Source organism: Patagioenas fasciata, chromosome 21 (assembly GCF_037038585.1).
Source record: "Patagioenas fasciata isolate bPatFas1 chromosome 21, bPatFas1.hap1, whole genome shotgun sequence".
Lineage (NCBI taxonomy): Eukaryota > Metazoa > Chordata > Aves > Columbiformes > Columbidae > Patagioenas > Patagioenas fasciata.
Window position 1 is genome coordinate 5270301 of NC_092540.1, and position 18120 is coordinate 5288420.

At 59.1% G+C, this 18120-nt stretch overlaps 2 protein-coding genes across 2 annotated transcripts; both read right to left on the minus strand.

Moving 5' to 3' along the window:
- Positions 1-458: 458 nt before the first annotated feature.
- On the minus strand, positions 459-4746 carry TNNI1 (troponin I1, slow skeletal type). The gene is made up of 6 exons (XM_065854598.1): positions 4607-4746; positions 3869-4000; positions 3692-3781; positions 3051-3227; positions 1076-1186; positions 459-830 (listed from the first exon to the last, which is right to left on the minus strand). Exons 2-5 carry the CDS (start codon positions 3992-3994, stop codon positions 1079-1081), a joined length of 501 nt encoding a protein of 166 aa, XP_065710670.1. The 5' UTR covers positions 3995-4000; positions 4607-4746; the 3' UTR covers positions 459-830; positions 1076-1078.
- A 9334-nt stretch (positions 4747-14080) lies between these two features.
- On the minus strand, positions 14081-15854 carry PHLDA3 (pleckstrin homology like domain family A member 3). Its single transcript, XM_065854761.2, has 2 exons — positions 15215-15854; positions 14081-14805 (listed from the first exon to the last, which is right to left on the minus strand). The coding sequence occupies exons 1-2, from the start codon at positions 15564-15566 to the stop codon at positions 14684-14686; spliced, it is 474 nt and encodes a 157-aa protein (XP_065710833.1). The 5' UTR covers positions 15567-15854; the 3' UTR covers positions 14081-14683.
- Between the last annotated feature and the right edge of the window lie 2266 nt (positions 15855-18120).

An 18120-nucleotide genomic window follows, 5' to 3' on the forward strand; every position in this document is an offset into this window, starting at 1 on the left:
CATTGCTCAAATTAAGCCCTGAAATGGGGCTGTCCCACTTCCCATGGCTCTGGTGGCTGTGATGGGGCAGTCGGGGGGACAGCTGATGCCTGGGTGAAAAAGCTCTGAAGGCTTTTCCAAACCCAGAGGAGCGGAAGGGGTTGGGGGAGCTGGTGAACCGTCATCTCCAGAGCGAGACCCAAACCTTGCTACATTTGGGGTTGGTGAGTTGCTGGAGCCCAGTGGTGGCTGAGGTGCAGGGGAGGGGAGAGGGGCTCTGCGTGGGGCTGGGGGTCTCAGTAGAGCTTGGGGGGCACTGGGAGCAGCCAGGGGGACCAGAAGGGATGAGCCCAAACCAATTCTGATCCCAGAGGACAGCATGGGGACATTGCAGGGTGGCAGAAAATGTCCCCATGGGGCTATGGGCCAGCACCATCCCCTGGTCAGTGCTCTCACAGTGACAAGCCCACGCAGCGCTCTGCCCGGGACACCGTCCTTTAATACACATGCAGCCGCACGGGTACATCTCAGGCTGCACCCGCCAGGGAATGGGGGAGAGGGGGGACCAGCAGCCGCCCCCGGGGTCTCTGTGCAGTGGCAGGAGGGGACAGTTGGATGGCAGCCTCCTGGAGACAGCCTGGTCTGTTCAGGTGACACCGGGGGGCCACTGTGCCGGGGCCGTGCGGGAGCAGGGCTGGTGGCAGAGCTGACACAAAGAAGCTCGGATCTCCTTCCCACACAGTCGTCCATACGTTTCAGCTCGGTAGTGAATTCAGGGTGAGGGGCAAAGCGCACAAGGGGCAGCTGGGGACAGGGAGGCAGCAGGGGGGTGGCTCTTCGTGCCCACGGTCCTGTGGGAAAGAAACAGAGCAGAGCAGTGGGGCAGAAGAGGAGATTTTGGGTGCTGAAAGCTGGAGCCAGCGATGCCCAGAATGTGTAGGGTGAGTGCGAGGTGGGGACATGCGGGACAGGCACCTGTCATGTGTGGGGTGGGAGATGGGGCAGCTGGTGCCTTTTCTGCAATGGGGGTCCAGTGTGAACAAGGGGATGGTGCGGGGGGCACGGGGCATCACAGGGGAAGTGGACAGTCCCCTACCTCTCACTGGCCTGTTGGGGACTTGGCAGCATCGAACATCTTCTTTCTCCCCTCCATCCCCGACATGGCCTCCACGTTCTTGCGCCAGTCGCCCACTTCCACGGGGCGCTCCTGTGGGGAGGGATGGGGACGAAGGTTGCAATGGCCGTGTGAGAGGGTGACCAGCAGCCCCGTACTGTCCCATCCCGTTGCACAGAGCCCTTGGCCTGGCATGCAGGCAGCAGGAGGAAGGCAGCTGCCCTCTTACAAACACCCTCTACCTCTGACCCAGCCCCACCATGTGCCATTGCGCGGGAAGCCGGCCAAGAGATGGGAAACAGTAGTCTGATCTCCTCAGGGAATCACAGAATCACAGGATGGTTTGGGTTGAAGGGACCTTCCCAGCTCCCCAGTGCCACCCCTGCCATGACAGGGACATCTTCACCAGCTCAGGTTGCTCAGAGCCCCGTCCAGCCTGGCCTGGGATGTCTCCAGGGATGGTTCATCAACCACCTCTCTGGGTACCTGGGCCAGGCTCTCACCACCCTCAGGGCCAACAATTTCTTCCTCATGTCCAGCCTGGATCTCCCTCCTTCAGTTTCAAACCATCACCCCTTGTCCTATTGCAACAGCCCCTGCTCAAAAGTCTGTCCTCATCTTCCCTAATGGCTCCTTTTATGTCCAGAAAGGTCTCCCCGGAGCTCCTCTTCTCCAGCTGAACACCCCAACTCTCTCAGCCTGTCCCCAGCAGAGCTGTTCGAGACTCGGATCGTTCCTGTGGCTCCTCTGGCCCCTCTCCAGCAGCTCCATGTGTGTCCTGTGCTGAGGACCCAGAGCTAGATGTCTGAATTCATGTGGATCCCCCCCTGCCAAGGCCTGTCTAAATTTCATTAATGTAGTAGGCACAAAAATCCCAGAAAATTTCTTTAGGAAAGAGAAATCACCACATTGGACTTACTCTGGATTTACACCAGCACACTGGGGCAAACACGAACAAAACCACTTTCTGCATAGACATCCCAGCCCATATAAAACCCATCTCCACCTTCTCCAAGCATCTGGAGGACACGGGGGTTGCAGGTGTGACGGTGAGAGCCTGGCAGCCGCTTCCAGAGCAGCAAGGGGAGATGACGGCAGCTCTGGGATCAGGCCCAGGTGTCTGCTCTGCCAACCCACAAGCATTCATAGATTACAAGCCATGCCCCAAAATCATCTCACGACATCTAAAATAAACTCAGATCTATTCACCACCTGGTGTCGAGGACTGTAAACACAGTTTTCTATCTAAAGGACTGAAAACACACTATAATAACAACAGGGGAGGGAAACAAAAAAAGGAAAAATAATTACGAATTGTGATTCTCATCCAGCCTACTGAGTCAGGACCAAAGGCTAAAACCTTGGTTTTGGGGGAAGCCCTAGAAAACTGGCACAACTCTTCACGTTGGGGTGCCTGCACACCCCAGGCAGGTTTGAGCATCATTCCCTGACTCTGGTATTGAGACTTTTCCTTCTCATGTCTCTGCAAACCTGGTGTGACCTGGCCCATTTATCTCAAGCCAAGCATGCTTACCAGGCTTGCTCTGCCTTATCTAATCTGGGTCTGGGAGTTTCCTGGGTGTTTTCTGGGTGTGATTGCATTGAATTGGAGCTCTTCTGGTTCCATAGAAGACCAAAAACCAAACTCTCTGCAATCACAGCTCAACAGACAGGCCGAGGGACCCCCACCCGAAAGACCCCTGGGTGCTCTGGGAGACAAAAGCATCATGGCCGCAGTGCTAAATCTCACTTGTTATCATCCATCGGTCACCTGGCCCAGTCCAACTGCTCCCAGGTGGTCCCACAGCATCCCACAATGGCAGTACCTCACGAGGATTATTTCTGAGACTTATGAGGGATGAGCAGAACCCATGCAGGCTTCACAGGGGACCGTGGAGAAGGGCAAGGGCATCCATAGGAGATGTCTCCATCTCTGACCTCTAGAAGAGTCACCCACCTTCTCCGTGTCCTCCTTCTTGACAGACTTCAGGTTGGCTCTCAGGTCCATGGAGACCTTGTGCTTGGAGCCCAGCAGAGCCCTCAGCATGGCATCGGCGGAGACGCGGACTCGTCGCAGCGGTGGGCGCTTGAACTTTCCTCGTAGATCAAGCACCTTGATTTTCAGATCCTTAATCTGCAGGGTGAGGAAAGGAGGAGGAGTGGGAAGTCACCGCATGGCTGCCTTGCACAGAAAGCTCCTGTGTGAAGCAGGAGTCTCGGCCGAGACCGAGCGCCGGAGGGGTCTGTACACCTCCTGCAGCCGTGAGGACCTTCTTCACCAACTGTCCCTCTGAGCACAGAGCTGTTGTCACTGCCTTGCCCCAGCCTGCTCGGGTGGCAGCTGTACCATGAGAAGGTACAAGGGACAGCCAGAATGAGGAGGCTTCCTCTGGACCCAGGGGACAGTTTGAATTCCCTGAGGCAGGGATGAACCTTGTGCTGATTGACATCTTGCAGAGCAAACACCAGCCCTTAGATAACCCTGGTGCATGTCTTACATCCAAGCTGAGCCCAGTCCATGACAGAGCCCCACCGAGGCCCCAGTTACCATGTGGGAGGGAGTTAATGGAGGAGTGAACAGCCCATCCTGCCTCCTACCTCCCGAGTGTTATGGTTGCATTTTGCTTCAATGTCATATCTCTCTTCATCCACAATTTCAACTTTCTCATGCAGCTCCCTGCACAGGTCCTGGGGGCCAAGCACAACAGCAGAGTGGTGAGCGATGCTCCTCCAGGCTCCCAGGGAGCTCACTCCACCCTTGGACCCGGGAAATACCTGGAGCTGGCTCAAGGAAAGGCCGTTGGTGTGCAACGGTGTGACCCGCTCAGCCAGGTATCTTTCCTTCTCCGCTTGCTTGTCCACGATCTCCTGCTCCCACTCCTCCTTTGCTTTTGCCAGCATCAAACTCTACAAGCACAGGTAAATGGCAGAAGCATGAACATACGGGCTCCTCTGTTCCCCCTGAGCCTCCTTGTGCAACATGTGTGGGATGGGACATTCCTGTCTGCCTCCCTGCTGCAGCTGTCCTCCCAAAATTGCCACGCTGCTGCAACACACATCAAAAAATCCCGACACCTTTCGTGTGGTGGCCCCTCAGGCAGGGACGCAGCATGGCCAGAGGTGCCACAGGGCTGCGGTGGTCCCGATGGGTGCTGACATCGGCACTTTCTTTGCATCACTTCGCTCTGCTGTGGCAATAAATGATTTTCCCAAGCCACAGCGCGGGGAGCTCTCAAGCTTGTGCTGCAGAGCTGCTGGTACACAAACTGTGGCTTTAGAGCTGAAGGCATTGGAGTCTCTCCCCACCTTAAAGTGGAGATGAGGGGAGGTTTGTTTGGTGTGCGGACCACGAAGACCACATGAGTGAGGATTTCTGAGAAACAAGAGGTGGGAACAAGAGCTGCCCATCCTTCTGCCGCTCCCCATCCATGTCCCACCAACCACGCACCTCAGCCCCGGCTCCTTTTCCCCAGCAAGACAAACCCCAGGGAGTTTCCAGCCCTCAGGACTCACCTTCAACAAGAGTTTGCGTGAGGCTGTGATCTTGGATTTTCTCTAGAGGAAAGGGGAGAAAAACATAAACCCTTTGAAAACAAACCCACAGCAAACACAGAGCAGCATGGAGGTCGCTCCCAAAAGGAAAAGCACTTACCTCCCTGCATGCAGGCGTTCGGGACGGAGCAGTAAGGAACAAGAGAGGAGAACAGGACACCAGTGAACAAGAGTCAAAAAGAGGTGACGGTCAAGAAAAGCATTTCATGTGACTTACAGAAACATAGAACTGTTTTGGTTGGAAGAGACCCTCAAGATCATGGAGTCCAACTGTTCCCCCAACCCCGTCACTGCCCCATGTCCTGAGAACCTCATGTCCGTCTGTCCAGCCCTCCAGGGATGGTGACTCCAGCACTGCCCTGGGCAGCCTGTTCCAATGCCCCACAGCCCTTTGGGGAAGAAATTGTTCCCCACATCCAACCTCAACCTCCCCTGGAGCAACTTGAGGCCGTTTCCTCTGCTCCTGGCGCTTGTTCCTGGGGAGCAGAGCCCGACCCCCCTGGCTCCAAGCTCCTTTCAGGCAGTTCAGAGATCAGAAGGTCTCCCCTCAGCTCCTGTGCTCCAGCTGAACCCCTCAGGTCCCTCAGCTGCTCCCCAGCAAACTAATTCATTGCAGCTGGTTTCCTTATTTCCTATCTAACAGTCATCATCTGCAAGTGAGCCAGGTCTGAGATGATGTGCTCTCTGGAAATGCAGTGGGCACTCACAGCTATGGCTCAGAAAGCCAAAACGCCACTGAAAATGCAGCACAAGAGCTGTCACAGTGCCCTTAGTGCCAGCCCCGGCTGGGTCCCTGTGGTTCGGGTCACAGCACCCTCGTTCACACGTTCCTCATGCATCCTCACGCAGGATGCTCGGACCCTGTTCACGTTTGCAGGGCTGGGGTATCTCGGTGCCATTGCTTGATGAAAGCCTTGCAGGGTGGTTTCTCCCTTCTGTTCTCACTAGGAAATATGTTATATTTGTACAATGTACTATGAAAACCCTCACGGCAAAACAAGTGCTGCCCACCTCAGATCCCGATTTCAGTATCTCTGAAAGCCCCAGGGTTTGAATTGGGACATTGAAATGGCTAACAATTTTTATTTAAAAACAGTTTTTTGCAAGGGGAACGGCACAGGTGTCTGGTTCATGGGCTGTGCTCCCAGCTAAACCCCCCCAAAAAATGGACAAGCTCAGCTGGCACGAGCAGCCCAGCAGCCAGCTGAGGATTTAGCGAAATCCAAGGGAAACTCGTGCTACTTACGGCTCCGGCATCGCGGTTTAACACTGTTCACCTGCAAGAAAAGGGGAAAGAAGCTGAAACAAAGGAGCAAATCCCAAATGCACCCGAACCCAGAAAGCAGCAGCGGGACGTTCCCGAGGTCCGGTGCTGCCCCGTGCTGTCGGCACAGGGAAGCGGCTCCGCCACTTCACCGCGAAACACCGAGATGAGCCGCACCGCTCCGAGGAATCCTGGTTTCGGGCGAGCTCCGACCTGCCCGCAGCCGGCCCTGCAGGACCCGGCTCCTGCTCCCCGGGGGTTTTCCCAAGCTCCGAGCTGCTCCCCACTGGCTGCATCACCCACCCCAGCCAGGGGCGAGCGTGGCTGGGAAGAGCACAACAAATGGGGTGCCTTGGGCTGTGTTGGCTCGGGGAGTCCCGTCCCGCAGCTCCCCGTGGGCAATGGCAAAGACGGTGGAGCCCAAATCCATCTCAGGAGCGACGGAGCGAGGGGCAACAAGCCCCTGCCAAGCGGCTGAGCATTTGCCTTTTGCATCAGCATCCCTGGTGAAACACTCACGGTTTCATATTTTACATTTGATTTGTAACCCTATGCCCTGGCAGCTGCTTCCAAACGCGCTGCCCCGCCAGCCTCCCCGCACTGCTGCGAACACTGCCCTCTCCTGCCAAGAGGCGGGGGCACCGCGTGAGCCTGACTAGCACAAAACTAATGCTATATTTCAGGAAGAAATAGCATTTCCCAGCTGTGAGTTTAGTCCTTTTCCTTAGAATGGAAATGGCAAAGTTGGGATTTTTTTGCCTGCATCTCTTTGCATCCCCCTAAATTTGGAAATCACTTAAACCCAAGAGATTCCTCCTGGGGGAAAGAAAACATTCTTGTCTCAAACAGCTGCTCCCAGGAGCCCGTCCCGAGCAAATCCCCGTGCAGCTCCCTCTCCATCCGCTCGTCCCTGTCCCCTCCCCGTGTCCCTCGCTGCCTGGCCAGAGCCGTGGCCTGAAGGAACGGAGCTGATGAGGGAAAAGCCATAGAAACCTATCAGGAATCACCTCCCGCAGAGCCCCCCGGATCTCCAGGTTTACAAGCTAAAATCCCAAGAACAGGGATTTTTTCTGCGAGAAGCCACATCGCTCAGATGCAGACGGACTCCCTGGTTTCGTGCTTTTTCAGAGGTTTTTGGCGAGCCAACGAACATTTCAGAGAACACACAGGGAAGGCACTGAGCAGGTCGGGTGGCAGCTGCTCCCCCCAATTTATTTTGGGGATGGCAGAAAAGCCTTTGGCTCCGTGGATGTGATCAAGGGCTGCGCAAAGCCTCCCACATCTCCTGCCTTCCCCGATCCAGCGAAGCCCTGGAAGGTGGGACTGCACCTCGAGCTGACGACCTCTGCCAAGGTCACTCCATTTTTAGGCCCAGATGTTCCTAAATGGGCTCCCTGAGGGACAGCCAGGACTCAGCTGTGCTGCTACCACGTCCCCAGCGACCCTGTGCAGAGACTTTTGGGCTCCAGCTGGATCTGGAGCATCCGCAAGAGACTTTGCTCTCTGATGGGGATGAGAGGGTCTGGACGAGGTAATTCAGCACTGTTTGCATGCCCCCAGCCATGAAAAGCTTAAAAAGCTTGTTAAACCTTTAGATCACAGAAATTCTCAAAAGAAGTAACTCCAAAAATCCAAACGAGGTCAGTCCTGACATCCTCCCCATCCCAGGGGGCCAGAGACATCCCACAGACACAGACCCAGCTGACACGATGCCACCGCGCTCTGCTCGCACCTCCCTGGTCACACAAGTGACCACGAGCGATCAGGCTGTGACACATGGACAAACGCCCCCCAGAACGGCCCCGTTTGCCAGTTTTCAGAAAAATCAAGCAAATCTCAGCTCTGAAGCCCAGCTGGGAATTTTCACAGTGTTTCTCCCAATTGCAGCCTCAAACATCCTCTCTCCAAGAGCAGAGAACAACCTCAGACTGGGGGAGAAATGCAGACAAATCCCCATGCCGGGGGCTCCTCTCTGCAGGTACCAGGTGTCCCACGCCCGTGTCACCACCAGCACACCCGGGGCAGACGGGGGGCCGCGGCGCAGCGCTTTACCTGTGCTGTGCAGGGGGAGCTGATGGCTGGTCCCCGGAGAGCCGCACACTGCCGGGGGCCGGCGGCGCAGGGGGAGTGTGAAACCACAGCCCGCCTGCAAGTGGTCAGTAAAAATAGCACAAATCCCCTCTTGTGTGCACAAACCCCGGTGCCCCGTGACGAGCTGCACACACCTGGGGCACACACATCACCCGCGCACGTCGGTGCCCCCGTGGTTCGTTGCGCCCCTGGCCCCCCCCCCCCCACGATTTGGTGAATTCCTGTACTGTTTGCATGCGGATCGCCCAGCTTGGCCGGCACTCGCCGCCCAGTGCTTTGCTCACACGCGTGTGGTGCGTGAGCACGAGATGTGCCGGGTCGGGCTGGCTGTGGCGCGACGGCAACGCCAGTGCAGACGGGATGTGCTCATCATGGCGCATCTGCCTCACTCCTCTTGATGTAAACCAGCATCGGAGGTGCTGGAAAAGCCCTGAGCCTGCGAAGAGGCAGACATCGTGAGCAGGCAGAAAATGCCCTGAAGTTTTTGCTTTCTTTTGCTTTTTTCTTATAGAAAGTCTCAGAAGGGGAGATGGGGAGTGTGAGCAGCCTGGAGAGATGACATGGTGCTGACCCCGATGGTGCACACGTGCTCTGCAATGCTGCAAGCACAAAGTGATGTCCCCACGGGAACGCTGGCTGAGGGGCCTCCCTGGAGCCACCACAGCCAGGACAAAGCCACCCGGGGCCAGGACAGGGCACGTTGTCAAGGGGCGATGCGGTGAAACAGAGATGGGGTTACAGCATCAGGCCAGATGATCGGTTGGGATTAAGGATGGGGCAGTGCCCTCTTTGGGGAGCAGGATGGTCCGGACTCACCCAGTACAGCACAGTGGGTTGAAATGTTCAAGCAGCTTTCGGCCTCACATAAACCCTGATGTTTTCCCCTTGAAATTCCTGAAAAGCAGCAGGAAAGCTGCTGTCTCGCCCCTCTGCACCCCACCGAGCCCCTCGCCCAGGGTCCCCGCAGAGGGAGGCTTCACATGGCAGGGGCAGGCAGCACCTGTTCCCTGCGATATTTTTAGGGGCAAGTTTAGGAGCAAACAATTCCCAGCGTGCAGCCCAGCAGGGACAATGCCCGGTATTTTAATCCTGAGACTATTATGGTCACGGAGAGGCACACAGCTGCATGCAAAGGGCAGCTCTCATGGGGGAGAGAAAAACCAGCCTCCCCGCCCCACAGAGCAGGGGATGCACAGCCCCTTCCCAGCTCCTTCCCCAGCTCCAGCAATGGCAGCATCAGCGTCAGTCCCATCCTGGTTTGACCTGCCCTAGTCAGGTCCCAGCAAGCACAGGGGAACCCCCCAGCGCCCACACTCCTCGGGGCCCCCTCCAAAGATGTTTCCCCTTTCCCGACTCCAAGCGCCAGCGCCACAGATCTGCTCCCAGCACCGAGGAGGATGCGGATTTATACCAGCCCCGTTAGACCTTTATAAGGAAAAAGCCCCCGCGGGGCTGTGCCTCCAGCATCTTTCCTCCTGGCTGCCTTGGGATTGTTTTTGGAGCACAGAGGAGCCAAAATTAGCCCGTGACAAAGGCTCTGCATTCCCTGCAGACGTGCTCCGGGGACCGACCAGCTCCCGCCGCTGCGGGACAAGGGCTGATTTGGATGCCATTTGCTCCAGTCTCAGGTTTCATCCTGTGCTGGGACAAGGAGGAAAGAGGGAGAAAGGGATGGGGCAGCAGGACCCCTTGATTTGGGGCTTTGGCATCTGTTTCAAGCCTCGGTGCTGACGTGGGGGCCCAGCAGCAGCAGGACTGTGAGGAGCCCAGGATCTCCCCATCCCTCCTCTCCAGTCAACAGAATGAGGACATTTTGGGTCTGCATTCCTGGTTTGCAAACAGTGATAAGCGGTTGTTTCGTTAGGGAAGACTTTGAATGCTCACAGAAGGTGTGAAGCTGAGGAAGGGTCTCTCAAAGTCAACGGGTTCTTTACGAACAGCACACGCTCCCTGCCTTATGCCATTGGCACATAGAAAAATCTTTATTAAATAGGGAGGACTTACCTACTTTGGGATAAAAGAAAGACGAAAGACATTATTAGAATGGAGCTGAGCCACCTACTGAAGAATTTAAGCTTTCCATGGTTTTGCCAAGTGACACATGAAACCTTCCCAATGTTGATCTTGTCAAGTCTTATAAACAAGAGGAGGATATTCGCTGTTCTGTCCGTGTTAATGGGCTGACGCGGTTCAACAGTGATGTCAGTTCAAATATCTTAAAAACCAGCCTTGTTTTCAGCCTCAGGCAAAATATTTCACATTGGGAAAGACTATTCCCAATAATCCAAAATTCCAGGCGCAGGCAGCGGCCCTGACACACTTGTAAAGACATTTTTAGGGTATTTCCAGGCCCTCCCGTCTGTCTCCGGGACACCCGACGTGTTTCAGCATCCCCTTTAGCTGCAAGGTTGAGCCGTCCCCGTGGCCAGGGCAGCCTGGTGACTCCTGCTGGGGGACAGGGGGTGACAGTGCGGTGCTGGCGTGTGCTCAGCTCCGGTGCTGCCCTCTGCAGCTCCGGCAACGCTTGGCTGGTATTTTTACTCCTTGGTGTGGTGCCAGACGGGGCGCTGAGCCCCTTCGCCTCCCTCCCAGCAGCTCCCGCAGCCCCGGTTCCACGGGCGGGTGATGCTCGTGGTCGCGTCCATCGCTCACCATCGCCTCCATCTCCCTGGGACACCTTCTCCAAGGCACATCATGGGGACATTTAGGATGGCGAATTCCCACCCCTGAGCAGCCTGTGTCCGTGCCCGGACCCCCCACAGCACCCTGAGCTCTACGTTATCAACAATGGCATTTCTTCCTATGCTAAAACTCGAGGACTTTATTGGCGATGGTCAAACCCAGCAGCAGTGGGGGGGTGTCCACGGGGCAGCCCTGAGTGAGCAGGGGCAGGTCCTGGATTCCAAAATGAAATCAAATAATGTAGGAATTCTAAATAAGGATGGTCAACAATGCAATAATTTTAGGAGCATCTGAAGGAAGCCAGACACTCGGCCCAAAGCTAATAAATACACAGCTTGCTACAACTGGGGTATTTCTTGTTTTGTTTTATCTGAGGAAAAATCACCCACGAATTACACCGATGTTCACAGGAGGAGCGAGGCACTGCCAGCCCTGCCGCGGGCACGCGGTGGCGGAGGAGGAACACACGGTCCCACCTGCCAAAAAGCGTTGGCAGCACCACGCTGCAAACGCCCATCGCGGCAGCGTGACCCCCACACCTGCACCAGCTCTCAGGGGGTCCAGCCAGCCCCAAACTGACCCCGCAGCCAGGGCAGGGTGCTAAGATTGCTGCAAAAAAGGGCCCTGCAGCTCCCGCCGCCCCCTCCCCTGCAGACACCCTCGTGGTGGTGCCAGCCCCAGCACCCATGGGCGCTGGTAGAGCCGCTGGCCCCAGGGCTGGGGGCATAGGGCAGCCCCATTCTGCACCCCAACACCCTCCAAGCAATGTGGGGGGGTTGATGCTGCACCTCGGGCCTGGGAGCAGCAAATCCGGCTTTTCAGGCTCCTGCCTTTGAACTTGGGAGCTCCAGGGCACCTCGCTGCACTTTGGGGCTCAGCCCCAGCTCTGCTTGGTGTCCCCCAGCACAGGGGTCCCCAGGAGCCGGTCCCTTCTCACAGCGGGAGCCAATGTGCTGGGGGGGGGGGCTAGGAGGCCAGGTACCTTCCAAACCCCTGCTGTGCCTCAGTTTCCTCACCTCCAGGAGCATTGGAAAAGCTTCCTGTGTGTCCTGGTTCTGCTTTTCAGGCTGAAGAGCCATGCACGTTCCCTCATATCCCCAACTCTGTGCAAACAGTCAACTAAAAATACTGTGACAGTGCTTGACCCCCTGCAATGCTCCCAGGGCCCTTCTCCCTCCATTCCCTCCGTGCTTGCTTTCCTCTGCAAACCCGGCTGGGCTCTGAGCCCACGCCTGCAGGAGTGTTTTCCCCGGGTAAAATCACCCCATTTCCCCAGTTTCACCCATCTGGGCCAGTAACATGCTGGGACTGTGCTCCCGGTGATGGGGGCTGCACCAGCCGCCCGCCCCATCCCTGCTCCTCTGGCTGGCGGAGCCTCTTTGGCCGTTTATTTTCTTTTCCATCTCTCCGTGACCTTTTCCTCTGCATGCAAATCTCAGCCCTTCCCAGCAGCGAGTGCAGCGTCCTGCCTGCCCCCCTCTCCTCCCTGGGAACCCACCCGCCAAGGGGGATCTGGCAGATTTGGGGGTCTGCGCAGAAGAAAATCCCAGCCGTGGGGGGACACACGGTACAGGCAGCGGCTCTGGCTGCCTGTTGGTCTGGAGGTGATGAGGAGCTTGGAATAGGGATGGAAAACCCTGACCTTCCCCACGCCTGGACCTGAAACATCAGTGTAGCAATTCGCTTTGCTCTTTCTGTCCCTCTCCCTCTATTAAATGCCTGAATTTCCCCCCAGGTTGTGGCTGCCACCGGGTCTGTGCTGCCCCATCCGTCAGTGCGCAGGGGATGTGTCCACAGCCACGGCTGGTGCTCACACACACCCACCTCGACCGTTCCCCAGCTCCTTGCTGGCACTTGGAGAACAGAAAATACCTGTTAACAGGGAGTAAGAGAGCAGAAAAGCTGCAGGTGAGGAGTCAGGCTCCCCCCCAGACTGGCTCAAAATTCAGCAGACTTGGAAAAACCCCTCGTGCTGGGTGCTCCCACCCCTGGGTGCTGCCCTGCCAGGATGCTCACGGCGCTTTGGATGAGCCCCATGGAACCCCCTGACCCAGGGAGCTGGGGATTTCTGAGAAAAATCAGGACAGATCCTTGCCATGGAAATGCTGTGTGAGCATCAGCACCTTCCTCTGACAACTGATGACCCCGTTTTCTCCAGACAAGTCTGAGGGACCCAGGTTAGGGGGCTGGTACCCGCAGGGCTCCATGCCCATAACATCTCCCTGCGGGCAGGAGACCAGGTCCGACCATCCCTGGAACCCGCCATGGTCTGGTGCCTCTGCCCCTGCTCAGGGACAGTGCAGGGCTCAGGGCCTGTGAGGGGTTTGGCTCTGGCCTCATGTGTGTCCCCTCAGCTTGGACCCCCAGGAAGCTCTGAGAACCAGGAAAGGCCAAGCAAGGTGGAAAAGCACAAAACCGCTCATTCCCAGACTTCTGGTGAAGAGCCGGCCTGAGCCTGGCCCTGCATGGTGAGCAGGCTCTGACCATGTCACCATCCCTCTCCAATAAGGTGCCTCCCAAAAAGGTCCCCCTCAGAGACCTTATTGTGACCTTTCTGGACTTAAAAGGGGCCCATAAGAAAGATGGGGACAGACTTTCAAGCAGGGACTGTTGCGATAGGACAAGGGGTGATGGTTTTAAACTAAAGGAGGGAGATTCAGGCTGGACATGAGGAAGAAATTGTTGCCCTGAGGGTGGTGAGAGCCTGGCCCAGGTTGGGCAGAGAGGTGGTGGCTGAACCATCCCTGGAGACATCCCAGGCCAGGCTGGACAGGGCTCTGAGCAACCTGAGCTGGTGAAGATGTCCCTGTCATGGCAGGGGGGGCACTGGGGGAGCTGGGAAGGTCCCTCCAAGCCAAACCATTTTGTGATTCTATGAAAGCCACCCCGGAGCTGCCCTGGCACCACTATGGGACCCCATGGCCCCCCTGGGGTTGGGAGCAGGTGACCAGGGCGCAGGTGGGGCGGCTGCAGCAGCCCGAGGGGACGGGGCACCGCGCTCCCCAATTCCCACGCAGCTGGGCAATCTCCGGGAGAATCCGCGGTGCCTCCGGCCGTGGGCTGGGGATCAGGCTCCGGCTTGCAGAGCCAGGTGGCTCGAGGCGCTGGTGTCTGCGCTGCCTGTCGGGGCAGAGCCGTCCCTTCCCTGCCTGCCGTCCCGCCTGCAAAGCCAGGCAGTGCTGCTCCGGGTCACCCGCCCACAAACCGCCATGGGAATCCCTGGGGACACAGGAGCAGTGGGATGGGCGACTGGCAAAGCTCGGGGTGCAGCGGGGTCTTGGTGCCTGCCTGTGGGATGCTGCCAGATTTAGGGGGCTGCCAACAACCGGTGAAGCTCTGTGCAGGATTCGTGCTCTCCCACACCCTGCAGGGTCCCACAAACCAAAGTAACACCAGGGGAAGCAGCAGAAGGTCTTGTTTGGGAACATGTTTGGTACAGGAAGTCAGGGTCCCCATTGCCTTCCCTAGAGTCCCCCATTAGTCCAAGGGCAGCCCAGGGCAGGACAATGTCCAGAAGTATGGTCACGTCACCATGCCATCCAGGTCCGGTGCCTGGAGGTGTCCCTGCTGCAGCAGCAGCTCTCCAGCCCCTTTTCAACGTGGGGGCTCAGGGGGAGCCTTATCCTCAGCCATACCCATCTGTCCCAGTGTCACTGGTGCTCAGGCAAAGGTCCTTCCAGGCTCAACCTCATCCATGCCATCCCCTGTCCTGCAGGAGAGGCGCAATAGTCCCCACCAGTCCACCAAGGTCCTGCCCTTGTCAGGTGAAGGATGGTGGACCCCCAGGCAGGGATGCCACCTCCTGCCATGTCCAGAGCCCCAGCTGGTGGCCCTGACTGTGTCCTTTGCCCCATCATGCTAAGAAGATGTGGCTGGACTCCTGCAGCTGTGCAGCCCAGTTTCTGTGATGCTTCTGTCCTGCCCCAGGACACGGGAGCCAGCGCCTGCACCAGCTTCCCTGGGGCCACTGTCCCCATCCCCGGCTGCAGACAGCAGTGGCCTCACTTCCCCGCCGGGATGCCGTTCTCCCCACCGCCCGCCGAGCCAAGGGCCATCTCCATCCTGCTCCTCGGATGTTGCGTGTCCATGGGCTGTCCCCCCGGGGCTGTGTCGAACTGCACCACTGCGGAGAGAAGGTGCATGTTACCCCTCCTGGCCAGCGCTGGGACGTGGGGCAGGATCCAGCCCCGAGGGAAGCCAGGGAGCGGAGCCAGACACGGTCCTCACCGCCATCCCACGTGCCAGATGGCAAAGAGCCCCATGTCCCTCAGGGCCACCCTAGACATAGGGAGGTGTTAGAAAGACTCTCCAGGGATGCAGGGAGGTGACACCCAGCAGGGGATGCGAAGGACAGAGCCCAGCCAGTGTTGTGGGACATGGGGCTGTCACCCTGCACACCCCTCCCCACCCACAGGACCCCCTCTGTGGTTCCCATGGGGAAGCCAAACCACTCGGAGATGGGACCTGGCAGCTGTGGACCTCATTCTCTGGTGGGTCCTGCACCCTGCCCCACAGCGCAGGGGGTCTGGTACCTGCTCGGCAGCTGTGCCGGGCGCGGACGACCTGGATCGCCTGCTGGTTCTTGAAGCGGACGAGGCCCATGGTGATCTCAGCATTCCAGCCCGGGTCCTCCTGGGCACAGCGGAAGTCGATCTCGTGGCTGTCGTCCATCACCACCGTGAAGTAGATGTGCCGCTCCTTCCACTCCACGCACTCCACTGCCTTCATGCGGGCGAAGCTCAGCTCCTTGCGCCGCGAGCCCTTGGGCTCGAAGAGCTGCAGCCCCTTCTCCGTCAGCAGGCACCGCTTCTTTTTCCAGAGCTGCAGCAGCCCCCCGCTCCGCTTCTCCAGCACCCCCTCTCTCAGCACCTTCTCGGGGGTCATTGCAGCTCCTCTCCCCCTCCGGGACCCTCAGCACCTCGTGTCGGCACAGTCGGGCATCACCCACGGGGGGATTTCCAGCCCCTTGCGTCGGAGCTGAGCTCCTGGGGCCAGGAGCCCCACGGCAGCCGTGCTGCCCCTGGGGCACTCGTCGCCGTCCGCTCCCCAGCTCTCAGAGGCGGTGAGCAATGGGGTCCCCCATGCCGGCCGCCAGCGCTGTTGCCAGGGCTCTGCTCCCCGCTCTGTGCAGTGTGTGGGATCCCCGGCTCCGCGCGCCCCAGGAGCTGTCGCTACTTGCCCGGCTGCTCTCCCACTCGCATTCCTCCCCGCCTCGCCTGGCCCCTCCTGCCGCACAAGCAGCCTTCACGCCCAGACGAAGCCCGGCCAGGCCCAGCACAGCCCCGCTTCACCCGGGAGCCGCGTTCGGGGAGCCCGCGGGCAGGCGCTGCCCCGGGGCCTGCTGTGAACAGGCAGCGTGTGGGCACAGGTCTGCACGGCGGCGGTGCCGGGACAGGCTTGGGGACTTCTGCACAGTGACCCGGGCACGGGTGCAGTGCCAGCTGTGGGGGTGCAGTGCCAGCTGTGTGGGGTGCAGTACCAGCTGTTGGGGTGCAGTGCCAGCTGTGGGGGTGCAGTACCAGCTGTTGGGGTGCAGTGCCAGCTGTGGGGGGTGTGGTGCCAGCTCTTGGGGGTGGGTTTTCAGCTGTTGGGGTGCAGTGCCAGCTGTGGGGGTGCATTTTCAGCTGTGTGGGGTGCAGTACCAGCTGTTGGGGTGCAGTGCCAGCTGTGGGGGTGCATTTTCAGCTGTGGGGGTGCAGTAGCAGCTGTTGGGTTGCAGTGCCAGCTCTTGGGGGTGCACTGTCAGCTGTGGGAGGTGCAGTGCCAGCTGTGGGGGGTGCACTGCCAACTGGCACAGGGCTATAGGGTGCAGTGCTGGTGGGGAGCGGGTCTGTGGGGTGCAGCCCCCACCAGGCACAGGGTTGTGGGGCGCAGTGTCCCTTGCAGACAGATTGTTGGGTGCAGCCCCAGCTGGGATGGGGCTACAGGGTGCAGTGCCAGTTGGGGCGGGGGCTGTGGGGTGCAGTGCCAGCCAGGAAGGCACTGTGAGGTGCAGTTGTATCCAGGGCAGAAGGTTATGGGGTGCTGGGGCAGGTGCTGTGTATGCGGCGCCAGCCGGGCAGAGGCTGTGGAGACCCCTGGGTGGGGGGACACGTGCGGGCAGGAGATGTCTGGTGGCACCGCTCCAGGGTGGTTGTGCAGGGTGCCCTGCAATGGGGACAGCCCTTGACATCCAGCACCCACCCAGCCTTCAGCACACAAAGCTCCCCTTCCCCAGATCCCCTGGGATGGGGATTTGAAGCCCCCAGTCTGTCCCACCGCAAGGACCAGCACCTCCCAGGCTCGTGTGAGCTGTGCAGGGGGACATAGCCCCGAAGCAGGACCAGGGCCAGGCAGCACAGCCTGGTCCTGCCTGAGTCCACCCTCCCCTGCAGCCACAGCCCGGCTCCTTTCCAGCCCGGCTCGTCCTGGCCACCGCAGCCTCGTCTGTTCCTGCGCCAGCGCCTGGCACCGAGGGTTCACCGTGCCCGGCTGCCAGCGGGGACAGCTGGGGTGCTGACCGTGGGGGTGACGGTCACAGTCTGCTGGGCAGCTGGATGTGCCCCCGGAGGTGCTGAGCGCATGGGTCCCTTCACCCAGATGTGGTCTGGAAGGGGAAAATCCCCTGAGGGACACTCTGGGGTGACCGTCTGGGTCCAGCAGCATGTCAGCCCACGGCTCCCTGGCTTGCAGCCACTCACCCCTCAAATCCCCATGCTTGTGTCCCCACAGAGCTCCCCAGCACCCCCTGCTGAACCCCAACCCCTCCATCATCCCCATCCCTGCCGGGGGCATCGCCTGCAGCCGGCATGGCCGGGGGGGCAAGTCTGCAGTGCTGATGAGATGCACCTAATTATCCCTCATTAAGAGGGCAGGGCAGCGGCTGCTGGAGCCAGGAACTGGTTGGTGCTCCCTGGGGCCAACCTCGCCACGCTGGCACCGGGCCCGGCTGTCCCAGGAGACCCGGGTTCGTGACGTCGAGCGGCCCCGGCTGCCCTGCGGCCCCCGCCAGCCCTGCAACCAAAGGCAGCGCGGGGCCGGCACAGCCAGGGGGGCCGGCACAGCCCGGAGGTCACCCCGAGCACCCCGGCATTTTAGGAGAGCAGAGCAGGTGTGTGGCTCCCCCCCACAAAAGAGCATCCAAGGCTGTTTTCCCACGTACAGGTAAAGCTCAGCTCTAGGGATGCTGAGCCTTGGAAATTTAGGACTAATAGTTTGGGGACTGTCACTCGGCTCTGACCCAGTGAGCTGGGGTGTCCACGGCACTCTTGGTTCACCAGCCAGCCCGATCTCCCTCCTCACCACTCAGCAGCCGCTGGGGTGACACCCCCACAAAGAGTTCAGGGCCAGCACAGGGGGGTGACAATGTGGCATCACCCACCGCAAGATTCCCCGGCACCACCGCCCGTGGAGGTTCGGGGGGCTCCAGTCCCACCCTTTGCTGGAGGACCCTGCAGGC